An 18,305-nucleotide genomic window follows, 5' to 3' on the forward strand; every position below is an offset into this window, starting at 1 on the left:
GCGTACGCTGGCAGGGAAGACAAGAATTTTGTCTTCCCGTGCCGCAACGCGATCACGTGTACGGCGGGCAGCCAGTGGGAGGGCAGATATGCCCCGTCATGGCCGCACCCCCCCATCATGGCCCCGCCCCCGGCGCATCCCCTAGCTCCCCTACAGATCGCCAATCGCAGCTTTTATCTGTGCATGCGCTGCCAGGTGGCGTGCAGCAGTTAATACTGGGGCCGTAGCCTTAGTCTGCATTAAAATATACCACATACGGATTAATGCAACATCACTGCATGAGATGTGCCTCGTGGAAACTACGTTTTATGGCATTTTACTTAACTTTTTGTTCGTATGGCCCTTGCTCGTAAAAAGATCTAAAAGCATCAGTTCCCCTTATCTGGCCATTCAAAACAAGTGTCCAAGTTCCTTATTGCCTCGATGGGATATTTGCTGGACATTGTCTTCTTTTTACATATGTAGACTTTCAGAACTGCCCATTAAAACCATTGGGTATAGATTTGAGACCTCAAACAAAACTGACGAATTTTGGCTCACAAACAGTCTAATTTCATCATTCTGTCTCTGATAAGTATATTTTTTCCCCCCTTTTTAATTATAGGGCCATTTCATTAGCTTCAGGATTGTACTAACACAGTTCCAACACATGACTGTGCAAATGCCTCTTGGGGACCGTTATAAAGCTCTTTGACACGAAATAGTACAATCTAAATATAAATAATCATCACATGTCAGACATTGCTTTTATTTATTTAACCCTATTGCACCCTCAGTGGCTTTGCAATGCATTGCAGGCTGGACAACAACAACATGGTTTTAGAAAAAATTAAATAAAACCAGGAGTGTTATACATGTGAGTGCTTTCACTTCATTACATTTCCAACACTTCACACCTTAAACTTTCTACTGAGTACTAAGTGTGGGATTTGTGGTTGCTTGCTGCCTTCTCTCCAGACATTTAGTATAAATGCGCTTATCATATAAATAATTGGGAGGGGAATAGAAATCTCTCAATCCCTCGTTGCCGTTTATTTAGAGGAGGGACTTTTATCAATGAAACATTATTAAACAAAAATGTGTATTAAATAAAAGGAAATCTCTAATAGAAAAAGGGAGACTTTAGGTGTCTGCATCACCACTCTCCTCCTACACAGTGAGTGAGGCCTGTGAGGCGAGTGAGATGAGTGAGGCCTGTGCAGCACTAAGCTGTTTCCATGGTGATGGCAGAGGCGGGCGGAGTCACAGGCGGGGCTAGCAGAGTTCCCAGCATGCCGCGGGCCCCTGACCGGCTTCCCCTCTCCTCCTCCTGTGCAGCTGCGGAGGGTGACCATGGCGCCGGTGTACAGCAAGTACCTGACTGCCCGTAACTCCTCGGCGGCCGGGGCGGCGCTCCTCCTGCTGTACCTGCTCGGCAAGTGGCGGAGGGCGGCTGCCAGGTGAGATGTGGGGCGGGGGGGCAGGGTGCTTGGTGCAAACACTGTGCACCGGACGGACACTCGCCACCAGAGGCCGTGGGTGTGGGACCGTGGCCCCAACACCTCAGCAGGGGCTTATAGACTTTAATAGTCTGATGCTTGATGCTCCTGTAGCATACTCATATATTTTTCTTATGTAGAGCTGAAGGTGTATGCAGCACTTTATTTAGAAGCTTGCAGGCACGAGGAGTCTCTTGCCCTGTAGAGCTTGCAATCTATGAAGGTGGTGCCTGAGGCATGTGGGCGATGGTGTGACTTGCCCAAGGTCACAAAGAGAGCTGACACTTGGATTCATACCGGGTCACCCACTTCAAAGGCGGTGACATTACAACTGAGTAACTCCTTCAGCTGTAAAGAGGTCATCTGTGGCCCAGAAATCCCACTACATGTTACCCCCACCACATACTGCTTATCACATGTCTGCGACACTGGATATAAGTGGTCCTTTGACTTGTATGTCTAAACCACAAGAGAAGGGAGATCTCAAATAGTAGTATGGTCCAATATTTGTTAAAACCCTTCACAAGTGGAAAATAAGGCTGCATAAGGCTCTTAGGAGAATTGTAGTCTGGGTTGTCAACACTTCATTCTCATTATGGAATATATATACACACACACGCACATGTATCTACTGCTACTACGTCTTTGATTTGTTTGAACATATAGGATATGCTGATCTACCCATAGTCAGGTGTTATTGCAGTAGTATAGTAGCAAGCATTTGGTAAAGCTGTCACATGATACACTGACATCCAAGACCCCAAAAAGTGTAAATGTATTTTGGTATAATTTAGTGGTAATCTCACTTGTGAGGTTAGTGTTGCAGTGCTGAAGTATTGTAGCAATGACTGAAATAAATTAAATCTGGTAATATGAACCATACAAATGAGACACGTTGTTGTATAATTATGACTTCAGTGGTTGTGTATGTCTGCATTGGTCCTGAGAATGAATGAGTTGCTATTGTCTCCAAATAAATGAAGTCTTCTCTGGAGCATGTAATATGCAGCCCATTCTCTCCCATGGTGTGTAGGAGCTGTGGTACTTTATCAGCATAAGATTTGGTAACTCTTTGTTTTTTTAGATTAAAATATTTTCCAAGTTTAAAGAGTGTACAGAGCATTACAAATAAAATAAAAGGACAAGTTTACAGTATGACAAAGTAAAAATAAAAAATTGAATGGGAAGTAAAACATATATATAAGTTAATAGTTATCAACGTATAGAAATATCACCTGAAACAGAGATATGAGGATAAGGAAAGACCTGTCAACTTTTCTGAGTGCAGGACCATCAGCATTGAGGGTCATGAATTGTAACTGCGTAACTCTACTGCTTAGTATACTTATCACAATGCTTTTGGCCTACATTTTTATGGCTGTGAAACATTATTTAATTCTAACTATTAAAGTGGTAGAGAATGTGTTTTATGGCTTAGTGTATTTTTATTTGTCAGCCTCCTTATCCTGTTAGGTGGGATTGTACATTTAAAGGTACTTATTTATTGTCAAAAATACGTTTTTATCCACGTGGCCTCAGCCAAGGTCCGGTTTCTTCCTGGGCATGTTCCTCAGGACAATCTTAGATCTGACAGTGGTGCAGAGTTCAGACTGTTATCATTTTATGCGTTCAGCCAAATGAAGGAGCGGCATATGAAGCAGCAGACTTCCAAGGGCCCGCTAAGTATTGGTTCGCTTTAAAATAAGCAAACAAAGCTGGCCTTGGAAACTCTTCTGCGTTTTATCTTTTTTTATTTTAAATGTACAGTCCATGCAGGAGATCTGACCACATATTGACCAGTTTGTTTCTCATGTCTTTACGGTTGAGACATTTGAAGTCTGGGATGATAATGCAAAATGTTTTTCCGCCTTAGAATGGAAAAATATGTACAATATCAGATATTGCATTTTTATTGTTTGCTGTAATTGGTTGTGATTGGGTACTTAAAATGAAGTGTATTGTATATTCCATTACAGTGACCATTCGTAGAACTACTTAGAGAAGAAGCAGATTAATGCTAGTGTTTTCTGTAGTGCCGGGGTGTTCGTGACATCAGATTTAGACAAGTGAATGAAAATTATGAGGATGCTGTATAACACCATGCGTATTTAAACCCCAATTGATTTTTACCTTCCTGGATTTGCACTGTTATAGGCTTTGTAGCACTTCAGGTGTTGCTATCTTCGTAGTTCACTGTACAGTATTTCCGCAAGCTACCTAATACCTTTTTTAAGGTGGTGTGGAATTTTCTTAATCGGTTGTTTGATCTCCATTGTCACTTTTGGGAAACCTGATTAATAAAGCTGCTTTTGGAGATGGGACGTCTGATTTCTAACGACATACTGGAGGATAGGACCGATGATTGCGAGGTGATAATGTAACAGTCCTGCTACAGTTCCTAACATCAGCCAGCGCAACTAAATCAGTGTGCTGTGAAGTTGCTATTTTGTGCTGGAGATAATTTTTCATCCTTTTCATTTGAATGGAGGTTAACTCTTACAGAATTGGGAAACTGCTTCACTCCATATTGCATAGGGGCCTTATATTGAGTACTTAGAAGTACTTATATTGATAATGAGGCATATGAAGATGGGGCTAACACAGCCTAATTCACTTCATTAGGCCTGTACTTTTTTGTCTGGTTTATCTTCAAACACTGGTAAGATGGCGTTTCTCATTTGCTACTGCAATTTTGTTCACTGGCCTTGTTACCAGGTATTTGGTGACCTCTGTGCTTGCTCAGAATGGAATATCGATGTGTGTTCTGATGTCACTGAGGCTCTGTAGCTTGCTCAGCTGCGCTCCTACATATGTGATGCACTGTCAATACATATTTAAAATCCAGCAGTTGTTAGTTAGACAATGTGGCTTACTTGACAATTCATCTCTGGTGTCCAAAGACCTCTCATCCAAGGTACCGGTTATCTGTATATCTTTATAACCGTATGATGCCCTTCTGTATTACTAACCAGTGGCTATTTCACATACCACAGCTTTTGTAAGACAGAGGTTAGATTAGTAGCACATTAAGGAACAGTCGGCTCACACAGCCTCTGCTTTTCTCTTGCTGCACATTCATACATTTGGAAGAATGTCTCCTTTCTTTTACAGCAGAGAAGCAAGGATTGTTCATTTTTCAATGCACACATCATTTTTTTTTTTTTATAGTGTGTGTGTGTGTGTGTATATATATATATATATATATATATATTTATATATTTATATATTTTTTATTTTTGTAGCAGCATTTTGTTTTGACTGAGTTTAGGAAAAATAATCACATGTCTTTTTTTATGTTTAGATTTTATTTACTTGTAAATTACCTAACATTTTGTTTGCAAATCAGCTGTACTGTAACCTTTAGAAGAATCCAACGGATTTGGTACATTTCCAGTCTGAGAATAATCCTTTCATTTTAAAGATGAATGACACTGCAGTAGAATGATTTTAAAGCAGCAATATCCAAAAACCACTTAATTTTTTTTTTTATAAAGCTTAATTGACCTTGGGTCCCCCTGACATCCGCAAACCCATGTTGGTTAGTAAAAACTGCAAACATGGCTGCCGTGTCACCAACAGAAAGCTGCAAAGTCAATGTTACAGCTTTCTGAAACGACAATGAGATATATATATATATATATATATATATATATATATATATATGTGCTCAAAGCTGTGACCATGCAGCAAGCTTAAGCCTATAGGGAACCATGTTAAAAATGGTTATTGAGGCAAAAAGTGACACTGTGTGCTCATTTGCATGTCAATTCCCAGAATCCCTTGCTGCAGTGGAAGTGCTGTATGCTGGGTGATAATGGGGAAAGGCGGGGTTGCAGACCTGCCTAAGACATGCAGATGAGCATACAGTTATATTTGTATATATATATATATATATAATTGTTTTTTTTTTTTTTGTTTTTTTTTCTCTCACACACGCTGTCCGGGAGCAAAATATTCATCCCCACCCCCTGGACAAAATGAGTAATATATCCCGAACCGGATATCAATGTGCTAAAAATTGGTTCCTCTGGACTCCATGGGTCAGGTGATTGCCAAAAAAAACCATCCAGCACGGATTGCTCCCTTAAACCTCAAAATAATGATTTGTCTACAAGCTAAACCAGTGCTTTCCAATTATTATTATTATTATTATTATTATTATTATTTTTTTTTTTGGTTAAGGAACCCTAAGTGAAATTCTGAGGAACCCCCAGTGGGGTAGCTAAAGCCGGGGGCCCACTCTCCAGCGTATTTTTTGCAGTTGTGCATGCGCGATCGGGGTTTTTTCTACTGTGCATGCACGATCGGCACTTGTTTACCACAGATGCGCGATCGGAGCTTGCCGATTTGCGCATGCGAACGAGCAGCCGGCAAGTGGTGATTGTGCATGTGCAGCAGAGGGAAAAAATGATTGCGCAGTACGCATGTGCCGGTCGTGCATGCATGGCCAAACTACAAAAAAATTGCTCGGGGGGGCCTGCGAATGCCTTGCTACGCCACTGGGAACACCCCAACCATCTCTAATAGTGCGTCTATGATCAGAGCCATTGTGAATTCTTTTGTATTTGATACAATTTTCAAATTACCAGAAAATTGCAGGGAACCCTTAAGGGATGCCCGGGGAACCCCAGGGTTCCTTGGAACCCCTATTGAAAAACACTGAGTTAGATGGAACTTTTACCTCCTCTGAGAAAGTGCCGGTGACTTATCAGGGGAACACTGTGTCTCATGATTCTTTGCTTCTTAATATTACTTTTATAACTGAACTGAAGTCCAAGGAAGTAAACAGTGTTCATTGACCGTCAAGTGATGCCACCAGTGCATACAAACACCTCTGACTTTGCAAGTCAGATCTGTCCTTTCAATATGGTCCCAAAGAAAAGAAGCCTCCCACTAATTTTTGGGTTCCATTCATTAAACAGCAGTATTGGTTTTCTGACTAGTGTCGCCATATAAATAATTATAGTTGCTGGATGCTAAAGTTTTAGAGCGTCTAGAAATAGTGCCACTAGTCTGTTTTTAAAATCTCTATTGTGTAAAACTGTACTAAGAAATAGTAAGTAACATTTATATTTCTGAAAGTTCCCAAATCTCATGCCGTTCTTGTAATTGCTGCAGGATGGGTGTTAGGACTCACCTTTCAACGGTTTTATTTTACTAACATGGTGTAGAGGTGGAACCACATTTGATTTTCCACTGGTCAAATGGTCAGCAACTTATCTATTTACTATTGACACCTCATTCCCCAGTAGGTCAAAAAAACATATTTGTGCAAGATTACTCTCTGGGAATGCATTTTATTAAGAAAGCCAGTAATACTTTTGTGAGTTTCCACTCATTTCATATAGAAACATTTATAATACAAAGTGAAAAGGTTGTTCTTCATTTATATATAGATAAATATTCTTGGGCAATAAATACACACTGCAACAAAGTGAGTGTCCCCATTTTGCAGTTGTTTTCCTCTTCATGGGTGTAATCTTTCTGGACAAATTTCATAACTTGCTTATCGTGATGCAACATCTTCATTGACAGCGAGGTCCTTAAGTGCGCGTACAAATCATTAACCTGGCGCAGCCTGCAGAAAGTACATGAATCACTGTAAGGTGTGGCACTGTTATCAGTCTTAATTCTGAGGTTCACAACTTTATCGATCTGTATTATAGCAAACCGGCTATTTATTTGTGGATCACTTTGATAAAGGATTTTTTTTTCTGTCTTGTGTGTAACCTGATTCTAGCTTTACTATGGGTCCATTTTAAAATCGACGTGAAGTAAACGGTGACACACTATGCTCATTTGCATGTCACTTCCCAGAATCCCTGGCTGCAGTGGAAACACTATGCTAAGAGATAATGGGGAAAGGCAGGGTTGGAGACGTGAATGTGCTCACAAGTGGCATTTTTTATTTGCTTTAGCTTTACAATGCAAATTTTAGTGAACTACGGCACACTTTGTTAATTTTCATACCCATTTCTGTAACCTTTTATATTTGTAGTGTTAATGCAGAATGACCTTGGAGACTGTGAGGCATGCAGATGGAATCTTTGGAAATAGCTGTTTGCTTCTGTGCCGGACAGTGTGATTCAAGAGTTAACGATACTGACGGTTGCATGGTTATATTGGGCATAAGGGGCTTTTTAGGTACAGGCATACCCCGCATTAACGTACGCAATGGGACCGGAGCATGTATGTAAAGCGAAAATGTACTTAAAGTGAAGCACTACCTTTTCCCACTTATCGATGCATGTACTGTACTGCAATCGTCATATACGTGCATAACTGATGTAAATAACGCATTTGTAACAGGCTCTATAGTCTCCCTGCTTGCGCACAGCTTCGGTACAGGTAGGGAGCTGGTATTGCTGTTCAGGACGTGATGACAGGCGCATGCGTGTACTGCCATTTGCCTATTGGGCGATATGTACTTACTCACGAGTGTACTTAAAGTGAGTGTACTTAAAGCGGGGTATGCCTGTACATGATTATTTAAGACACGTAATGAAGTAAGCTATAGCACATACCATGTGATATTTTTGGTTAGTGCAGCCAGGCCTATGTCAATCTGTGTACTTGTAAGAATAGTAGCATTATTAGTTAATTATTTTATTATTATTTTTTTTTTTAATCATTTGCAGGCTACGCACATTATGCCTGAATAGAAATGTATGTCACATTACCTAGGTGATAGAATCAGGGCTTGTTGCTGGAATCCAAAGTCCATTCTGCAGTATCCTGTTACACGTTGGATTTTGGTCATTGCCAAAGATAATGGGATTTAATAATATTCTGTACAACCTGAACAGTGATTAAACAGCCATGTGAAATGTTACGAACCATGATTCCTAGTGTAAGCAAAGTCCTGAATGAGTAAACTTTGGTTGGACTTATTAATTAAGTTGAAGTGCAAAAACTCCCATTGACTTGGGTATTTTCAGGCAATCTGCCACATCAGAGCTTATTGAATAAGTGTATGGTATAGGCAGACTGGGGTGCTCTCCTTCTCAATAGTACATGCACAGTGATATAAGCAATTACAAATATGAAATATAATTTTCCGACACACAATACTGGCCCAGAATATAGGGTTGTGCTCAGCCCCAGGGAGGGTCTTACCACGTTCCTCGGTGTAGGATATGAAAGAGAGAGCGGGGGGCGCAAAAAAAAAAAATATAGAAATGCAAAGTCAGAGATATCACTGACAAATCGACAATGATAGTAAAAATGGAACAAGTGATATAAAATATAATCTATAGACATACTCACACGGCCATGTGTGGTACTAAATCTATAGAATGGTTTCTTTCCTCTACGCTGCTCCTTCACTGCAGCAATCGGCTAATGCTCCCTTCCAGATTCTCCACAGTTATAACCTCACCGGTCACATGTGAGGGAAGACAACACCGCAGATACAGATATAAAAGGATATTTTATTAAACTAAAAAGTGAGTGACAATGAACTCCTGTGAATAACCGCCTCCGGTACATGTCGCCAGCTTCCGCACTTCGGTGCAGTGTTCTCCTGATCCCGCATCTGGTATACAGGACTGCAGATCAAAGCGCATGCGCCGACTACGATGTCTGCGCAGTCCAAAGAGTTCCAGGTCCTTACATGAACCTCATGAAGTTCATGTAAGCACCTGGAGCTCTTTGGACTGCGCGCGGACACCGTAGTTGGCGCATGCGCTTTGATCTGCAGACCTGTAGAATCCAGTGGGGTAGCTAGACATTTGCGGGCCTCCGGGCAAAAAAACATTTTTAGGGCTCCATTAATATTAATATTAATAGTGACTAGAATTTTTTTCTCCCTCCCATCTTCTCCCTGATCTTCTATCTCGGGGGTGCGTGAGATTATCTGCGGGCTGTGGGGGGGAGGGTTTACAGGGGCCTGCGCGCTTCCTGAATGCAATTATATTTATTGCCAGGAAAGTGGCGAAGGCCTCTGTAAACTTCACTTACCTTGGTTCAGATGGACTCTGGAGACGCCTCGCCATCGCAATGTGACATCATGATGCCCAGAACGCCGGAGCCAAAGTAAGGGGGGGGCGGAGAGGGGGGCGCAGGAGAAAAAGATAGAGCGGGAGCGCAATCTCATCCCTCACCTCTCCCCATCCCTCCTTGTCGTCATTATCATCTATACCCCTCCTCCTCCTCATCTCCTCTCCCCCTTTGCCTCCTCCATTTCTCTCCCTCCTCCATCATCATCATCACTGCTTCTTGAAGGAGAGACATGAACCGAGGGAAGCGCAGACACTATTAAGTCACCTGAGATCTGGAGCTGCCTCTTGCATAAATTTGCTGTAGAGTTGCAACCAACTTGCATAGGTATCTATTGTATTCTGTTGCAATGAATGCTTCTTGCACAAAGCATAGATTTGCTCTTCTGCTGTTTGATCTATCTACCTTACACAGCCACACCTAGTGAATGGCAGACATGACAAAGCATGTTTCCTCTTTCATATCCCTGCACCATCATATCATATGAGCTGTTAAAGATGTACTTGTGCAAGTATAGTTTGTTGCCAAAACTAAGATGATAATGGTGGATGAATCGCTGTAGTGGGTTGGCCTCCTAGTAGTGTGGTTAACTGAATAACCGGTTTGTAACTTCATTCCACCTTTTCATTTTACTTTATATTAATGAAGGGGTTAATGGTCCTTAAAGCAGTATCGTTACGCATATTCTTGTCTTATTTTGAGAGTGATGATTTGATCAGAAGTAGATATGGATGTTCAATAAGAGAATGACCAAGTCAACAAATGCATTTCTAGACTTTCTTGCCGTGAAATACCGAATACTCCTATTTCCCATTCTGCAGCTTACTGTTTAAATGCAGATTTCAGTTGGTTTAAACCAAGAACTAGTTGCTTAATGAGTATTTATCCATATTTATTTCAAAAGATCTTTTTAAGGACAATAAACTGGTGCTGGTAGATTGTCAAGAGCAAAAGGTAATGTAGAAAAGGACCACTTTATAATAGCTTCAGTACAGTATACCAGTGTTTCAATGGTGCAATTGCAGGTAGCCAGACAGGAAGAATAACTTTTGTAAAGAATGTATAAATCTAATTGGCTTCACTAAACAATTCTAACAGTGCAAGTGACACATTTTGAATGCTATAATTTTGGGGGCAGTCCATTACAAATTTCATTTCTTTAGGGGCTTTGGATCAAACAAATTGCGAGGGGGCTCAATCGACAGGCATAGATGTGTTTTGTTTTTTTTCATATTAAGTCAAGATAATTTATTCTTCATGCAAAACGGGAACAAAATAAAATGTCCAACTACAGGCAGTTTGGTACAACCAGCTCAGTCCCATACCCAAGTCTCAACTCATCAAGAACCAGAACTTCACTGATTAGGTAGCTTTTTATACCCTTCGGCAAGACACACACAGACACTTCAAAATGTTTAAACATAAATAAAAATTCAATACTAACTACAAACACAACAAGATAATACAAAAAGAAAAGTGTACACCGAAATATAAATGAAAACGTTACTCGGATGTAACCATGCACCCTCCCGCTTCCTGCATTCTCACAGCCAGGTGTGTCAGGCACAGGCGAGATACAGACTGCCAGAGGTAGGAGAGATTATACCCACTTCAAACAAATAGGAAATATATTATGCTTTGGTGTAGAAAACGGACAACTGCTTCTGCTAAGCATTACTGGCACACCCCGGATTAACGTACGCAATGGGTCCATAGCATGTATGTAAAGCGAAAATGTAGTTAGTGAAGCAGTACCTTTTTTCCACTTATCGATGCATGTAGTGTCCTGCAATCGTCATATACGTGCATAACTGATGTAAATAACACATTTGTAACAGGCTCTATAGTCTCCCCGCTTTCGCACAGCTTCGGTACAGGTAGGGAGCCGGTATTGCTGTTCAGGACGTGCTGACAGGCGCATGCGCGAGCTGCCGTTTGCCTATTGGGCGAAATGTCCTTACTCGCGAGTGTACTTAGTGAGTGTCCTTAAACCAGGGTATGCCTGTATATTGTACCAAGCATGTATTTCTGCCATTATGGATACAGTCCCCAATAGGAGAGGGGAAATACAGGGAGGAGAGATTAAGTATTGGTTATGCGAAAAAGCAAAGGCCTCTCAAATGGTTCTGTATCAGAAGGCTTTTCATACTGTCTGCTTAGGCTACACTTATAGTGCCGCTACGGTCGCTGGAAAAATGAAATTGAGATGACTTCCAGCGACTGCGACCAAGCCGTTGTGCTGTCGCATCGCGCTTACTATAGGCGCACGCGACGGCGGCAATGCATTTGTTTTGACGCGGCATTGCTGTCGCCGGCACTATAAGCGTAGCCTTATCTCACATGGGTTTAGATCAGCTTGCAGTCTGCCTCAATCACACCAGGAAACAAAAAAAACTATTTTGGTCACAGTCTTAACCAGCCACACATGTTTGTTTTTTTTCCCCCCCCGTTGGAGAGCTATAAATTAAAAAAAAATTATTCGGGGAGAGAATTTTCTGCCTGTGTGCAAACCTGCTGATCACACACGGACATTAGAGAAAAGGGAGCAGTCAGATGAAATCGGCCATGATTACATAACTTATTTTTTACATGATTTTAATTTCCTTATAGATGTCAGATGTGGTTAAAAAGGCATCACTCATCCAGATGTAGCCCCTTAAACAGGTCACTGACCTGACCTTTGGTCCTAGGAGGGGTTACATAGTAGATGAGGTTGAAAAAAGACATGGGTCCAAATTCAACCTATGCTAAATTTAGACAACAGATACTTTATCCTACATCTATACTTATTGATCCAGAGGAAGGCAAACACAAAACCCCAGTGACATATCATCCAATGATATCTCATAAAAGGAAAAATAAATTCCTCCCTGACTCCAATAATTGGCAATTTGATTTCTCTCTGGATCAACATCCTTCCCATGTTTACTTATTTGCTATATCCCTGTATACCTTTTCTTGCTAAAAAAAAAAAAAAGATGTCCAACCTTTGCCCCATTAAGTGATATTTCTCAACTTCAATTGTTTGTTTCATTCGTTTTTGTTGTTTTCCTATTGGGGATTTGTATAACTACTTGGCATTCCTAATACTCGTGGTTCTCAGTCGTTGGTACGTAAGGCTGACCATGAAGCCTAATTACAGTCTATGCCAGTATTCTAGTCTAATGCATAACACCCAGCCAGGGCACTAAAAGCACAAAAACTCCCATTCAAATCAAGAACCAGAGTTTCTGTGCAACAGTTCCCCGATTGGCACTATTTTAGTTAAATGCATAATCCCCTTAATCCTGTCATTGCACATGATGCAGAGATGTGCTTACATTAAATATCCCAGAACTGTTTGGGCAGCTTTACTGTTTCAGTCCTGCTAATTAAATCTAGTTTTGCCATATTTGCCGTTCAAGTTGCAACCTGGTAATACCGGAATGGGAAGTACTAAAAAAAATAAATTAAAGCAGACACAATGGTGTTTTTAAAGTTGAGCTTGTAAGTTATGTTATACATATTGACTCAAGACTTTCTTATGAAGGAAACTGCATAAATCGTCTTCTGTTGCCAAAAAATTGAAGATATAGCTGTATATTTATTGATTGTTTAAACTAATAATTTTTAAACCAGAGTAACAGGGATTGCGTCTTGAACTGCCAGTATGTTGGTGCCTGTAAAGCAATGCATTGTGGTACAGATTCCATTATTTTATTAGTTTTCATCCTAGTTGGAAAAATCCTTGGTATCCAGTATTTGCATTACCAAGTATAATCTGCTAATTCTTCAGATTGACAGTTTTTTGGGATCTATTAAAGAGGCATTTCCATAATGTATTTGTTATAAGTGTTACTTCATCCACAAATTCCTGAAGTCATGCCCCATAATGCCTTGCATAGTTCTACACAAAGCATTGTGGAGGGTGACTTCGGGAAGCAGGGTTGTAATTGTCAACGGTTTCTTCCAAAGAGGTTCTGCAGCAACTGCAGTCTTTCAGCTTTACACATCACCCCAACTTTCCACTTGTCCTGGGCGAGATGATTTTGACTCCAGCTCATGAAGCCGACCCCAATTGTTACAGTGACTGTGTTTGGCAGTTATGCAGTGTTCTAATTTAGCATAAGCACAATACCAATAAGTGCTCGGAGAAGCTTCTCTGAGTAGCAATCTTTTAACTGTCTGTTGTCTTCTTCGGTCAAAGGTAGTGTATACAGGTTCATGTAAAACTAGGTGAAAGATGAGTGACTATGCACTTTATGCTTCTAACAACACTAAATGTGACACTGCGCAATACAAATTTGCTACATTACTTTGGCCATCTAGATAACCATAGATATCTAGCTCGGTTTATGAATGAATAAACTGCCAGCATTTTAAGTTCTATAAGTAGTATGCCACTTTGAACTTAGTCTTACTTAGAGCCCATGGCATAGATCAGCATAGGGATTTGATCATTGGGTATTGAACCAGAGTCTGTCTACACCTGCCTTAACCACAAGCTCACTCGCCAAACCCTGTGTTTTATTGGTGGGACAGGTGGTAGGACACAAGGGCCCGTGGCATGCAAGCCCGTACTAGGTGGCACACAAGGTGGTTGGGAGCTTGAGGGGGTTATTTATTAATCTAAGTGCCCATTAGGGCATTGTATCACGGAAGCTCCCATAGAAGTCAACCTGCACGAGAGTGCCCTGATTGAATACTATCACAGTTTAATGGGTAAACCCTCCAAGTGTCATTACTTAGACACATGTGCATCTTATCTTTTGATCATAGTGTTTTTTGCAATATATTCTGGTGCTCTGTTTTGCTCCCTTGATCTCTGAAGTCATGAATTTGACAGTTTTGTAATCCTATCCCCCAGTTAGTAAGTACCCGGAGGAGAATTCTATGGATAGGTCTCAGTAGTTCTATCTGCCTCCGCAAAGCAATGCGCTGTTATACTGTAGGTCTGTCATTATAGGTATGAAAGTCAAACCGCGCTCATGCTTCCTAGATGAGATCTTGAAGTAGATCAACTCTCCCCTCTTGCTGCTGCTGTGATGTGGAGGCACCCCTCCTCCACTGATAGCTTTCGTAGGAAGACTCTGACGTCAGATGATAATGGAAAAAACACAGAAGCGCACCAAGGGTTAACAAATATGTATTACACAGTTAGTATAGTAACAAGTAAAAACTTACATATCATAATAAAAATGTCCAGTAGCGGCCAGTGCATGAATGGTGGGTCCAAAGGGATAGGTAGGTGCAGGAGGTATTAGCTGGTACTCGCAGATCAGTCCCGCGCGCTGGGGCTGACTTGCCCGGTAAGGCTCAGTTCTTACTTCCGGGTTGCGGCTGTCGCAGGACCCGTATGGAGCTGCCCTCCGATCGCCTGTGTACTTCACGTCCCACTCGAGTGAGCAGATAGAACCAGCTCTAAGCTTCGTGAGAAACTGGGACTGGTACAGCCAAACGTCTGGACACCAACATGCACTGTGTGAAGCTTTGAGCTGGTTCTATCTGCTCACTCGAGTGGGACGTGAAGTACACAGGCGATCGGAGGGCAGCTCCATACGGGTCCTGCAACAGCCGCAACCCGGAAGTAAGAAGAACTGAGCCTTGCCGGGCAAGTCAGCCCCAGCGCGCGGGACTGATCTGCGAGTACCAGCTAATACCTCCTGCACAGCCCCAGCGCGCGGGACTGATCTGCGAGTACCAGCTAATACCTCCTGCACCTACCTATCCCTTTGGACCCACCATTCATGCACTGGCCGCTACTGGACATTTTTATTATGATATGTAAGTTTTTACTTGTTACTATACTAACTATGTAATACATATTTCTTAACCCTTGGTGCAGGTCTGTCATTATGTAATACATGTCTGCCTTCTCTCACACAAAATATTAAATTTTATAAAAAAAACGATTGAATCAATGTTTAGGAACAGTTATTTGGACTTGCTGGTCAAACAAATACATACATACAAATTAATATTTAATCTTAAACCTGTTTCTTTAATTTGTAATGGCTATCAAATATAAACTGTCCTTTAATATCTTGTCTGAGAACATAGTTTACTGAAAGTATATATTGTAATATGCATTTTTGTTTTCTTTCACTACAGTAAGAAAAGTGGAAAGGCGTTAATACAGAACAATGAGGTAACTGGATATTAAGTTTTGTGTTGGTGTGGAGGGAGGGATGGGGTCTTTCATTCTTCTGATTTAAACAATGCAATGTCCAACAATATACACTTATAATTCATGCTAAATTAAAACCATCGGAGACTCGTGATGAAAATACCACGAGAGCAGGTTACATCCCTTAATGGTGGCAGATTCATCAAGCCGAACACACCCGATCCAGTGTTAACTGCCATTGACTTTAATGAGAATAACGCCGGATCAGGAACGTTGACCCATAACCAGGTGGTGAATCTCCCATTGATATGGAATTTAAAGGTAGAGTCCCACTAACAGCAAAATGTTTTTTTTAAATGAAGTGAAAGTACTTCAACTGTATCATAGTTTGAGCCATTTTAATGGTTTGTTATAGCTTAGTCGTTTTGTCTAAAAGAAAACTGCAAATAACCTAATCTGTATGGCTTATTTTGGAGTGGAGGGACAAATACCCATCTAAGGCCTCGATTTTATTCTTGCTCCGGCTGTGCGTGCGACCTCGTGACGACGTCGCGTGTGCTAAACCTGCATTGGGAGGCGTGGCCATGACGTCACGTGAGCGGTGTCTCCCTCATTGGCTGAACCGCTCACGTGACGCGGCCGTCGCGGAGCAATATCAATTTCAGATGCCTGCTCAAAATGTGCACGCTTGGACGTGTTGTACGCGTGCGGTCAATTGAAAACATTCATTTGTTTTGACGTCGTGCAAACGCACGCCGCAATTATAATGACGGCTTAATAAGGCATTCATTCCAAACTTGGTTACTAAAGACTGCTTCATAACTCATCCCTTATAAATAATTTGTAGTAAGGTATCATACTAGCTATGTTTTTATTTTCTTGTGGTAATCTAAAAGATGAGGTTTTAAAAAGACATGTCCATAGAGTTCAACCTATAATATGTTAGTTACTTCTAAAATCTGTTCTAGCCATAGGTCATGCGCCCAATGTTTAAACTTACCCTGCCTTGTAGAATGTAAGCTGCTTGAGGCAGGGCCTTTCTAACCACACATTGCTGGCCTATCGTACCACCTCATATACAATTTTAATCCTGTATTTAAATGTTACATAGGCCCATAATCGTATCTCTAACAGTCCATGAAATGCATGTAAATTGAATGTATAACCGCTGTTAATTTAATGCAACCATGTATTATTAAATCTGGCTTTTCCGGCCGGACTCTTATGTAAAAAATGATTGTATTTAATTGTAGTTGTTCTCAAACTGACTGTAAAGTGTTGCGATGCCCCCTTTAAGTGGAGGCCTGGATTTACTTTAGAAATTAAGTGATGAGAGGTTTAAAAATAAGATGGTAACCTACGATAAAATACTTCTGTAGGCAGGCTGCTGTATAACAACAACATGAATTATTATTCGTTAAGACCAAGCACATCAAACAGAATTTCACCCAGTCTTGTTAGAAGACATCAACTATCCCACTTTATGTAGAAACTGTGCTATCCTTATGGAACAAATGGTGTTAAGGCCAATTTTTTGTTTTAAAGGGTTACCAGTTTGAGCATACAGATAGTTAATGCAATCAAATGAACTAATACAGTATTTGAACACATGGTCTATTTTTAGTATTGTTGATACTTCCTGTAAAACGGTACTAGTTACTATATTAGAATTGTACTCCTTGTCTTTTGTAATCATCTTGGTGGATTTTCATGATCTACCTGCTATCCAAAAAAAGAATTCTAATAATACAATACGTGCAGCAGTGAGACAATAGGAAAGGAAATCCCTGCCCCGGAGAGATAACAATCTAAGTCGTATATTGGGAGAGTTACAGAGACAGCAGGTGAGGCAAGTGCAGGAAAAGGCAGTGCTTGACCCCCATGGTTGGTAGGAGTGACTGTGGATGTGGGACAGTAGCCATGAGTTCTGGCTATTGAGATGCTTCATTTAAGTGGCGTGTTTTAAGTTTGGTCGGTATTAGATGGGTTAATATTATTAGCTAGGACGGAGGAGGTGGTAGGCAGGCGTGAGCGAGAGCAGGTGTGTATATGGCTGGGTCCAAGATTCGGAGAGATGGAAAATAAACTGTTATGTGTTTTGTTACCTTGTATATTTAGGTTGATTGTGATTACATGTAGGTAGTAGTGATAACCTGGAATAATGTAGCTCTATGCCTAGATACTAGAAATTACCTTGCAAAGGGTCTATGAAATGCAAGCTATGTAGACCAGAGCTAAATAGTGCGGCAGTATATGAATACAGCAGATTATCATATTGCATTGCAAGCAAATGAGTTCTATTTTCGCTTGTACATGAGTAGAGGGGATTACCGATGAGTCGTGAATACATTACCAATGTGCATCTATCTTTAACAGACCTCCACAACCTGTCATGTTGTTGAAAGCAGATCCAACATGCCTATACTGCTTGCTCCCATGTATTATTTGTTTGTGACCCTCTATTGATTTTGCAGAAAGAGGGAAAGAAAGAAAAAGCAGTGGTTGACAGCGTTTTCTTCTCAAGAATTGGACGGATCATAAGAATATTAGTCCCTAGGACCTTCTGTAAGGAGGTGAGGAGCTAATACTTGTTGTTCTGTTGGCGTATACATCATTTCTTGCTGCATAGACCTATTGTATGTCTTCGATTGAGCCTCTGATTGAACCACCTGTGCTGAAGCTGGGATATCCTGAAAACCTGACCTGTTTGGGGGGCTTGAGGC

General features: G+C 41.0%; 1 protein-coding gene across 2 annotated transcripts in view; it reads left to right on the forward strand.

The window, feature by feature from the left end:
• The first annotated feature begins 1,268 nt into the window (after window positions 1-1,268).
• Window positions 1,269-18,305, forward strand: part of ABCD3 (ATP binding cassette subfamily D member 3) — a 40,039-nt gene continuing 23,002 nt past the window's right edge. The window contains exons 1-3 of one of the 2 annotated variants that reach the window (XM_075616447.1): window positions 1,269-1,439; window positions 15,567-15,603; window positions 18,057-18,155. In XM_075616447.1, the coding sequence (XP_075472562.1) occupies window positions 1,333-1,439; window positions 15,567-15,603; window positions 18,057-18,155 (243 nt within the window). In that variant the 5' untranslated portion in view covers window positions 1,269-1,332. The remainder of the gene's footprint in view (window positions 1,440-15,566; window positions 15,604-18,056; window positions 18,156-18,305) is intronic. The other variant, XM_075616446.1, reaches the window with a different exon arrangement.

Source organism: Ascaphus truei, chromosome 10 (assembly GCF_040206685.1).
Source record: "Ascaphus truei isolate aAscTru1 chromosome 10, aAscTru1.hap1, whole genome shotgun sequence".
NCBI lineage: Eukaryota > Metazoa > Chordata > Amphibia > Anura > Ascaphidae > Ascaphus > Ascaphus truei.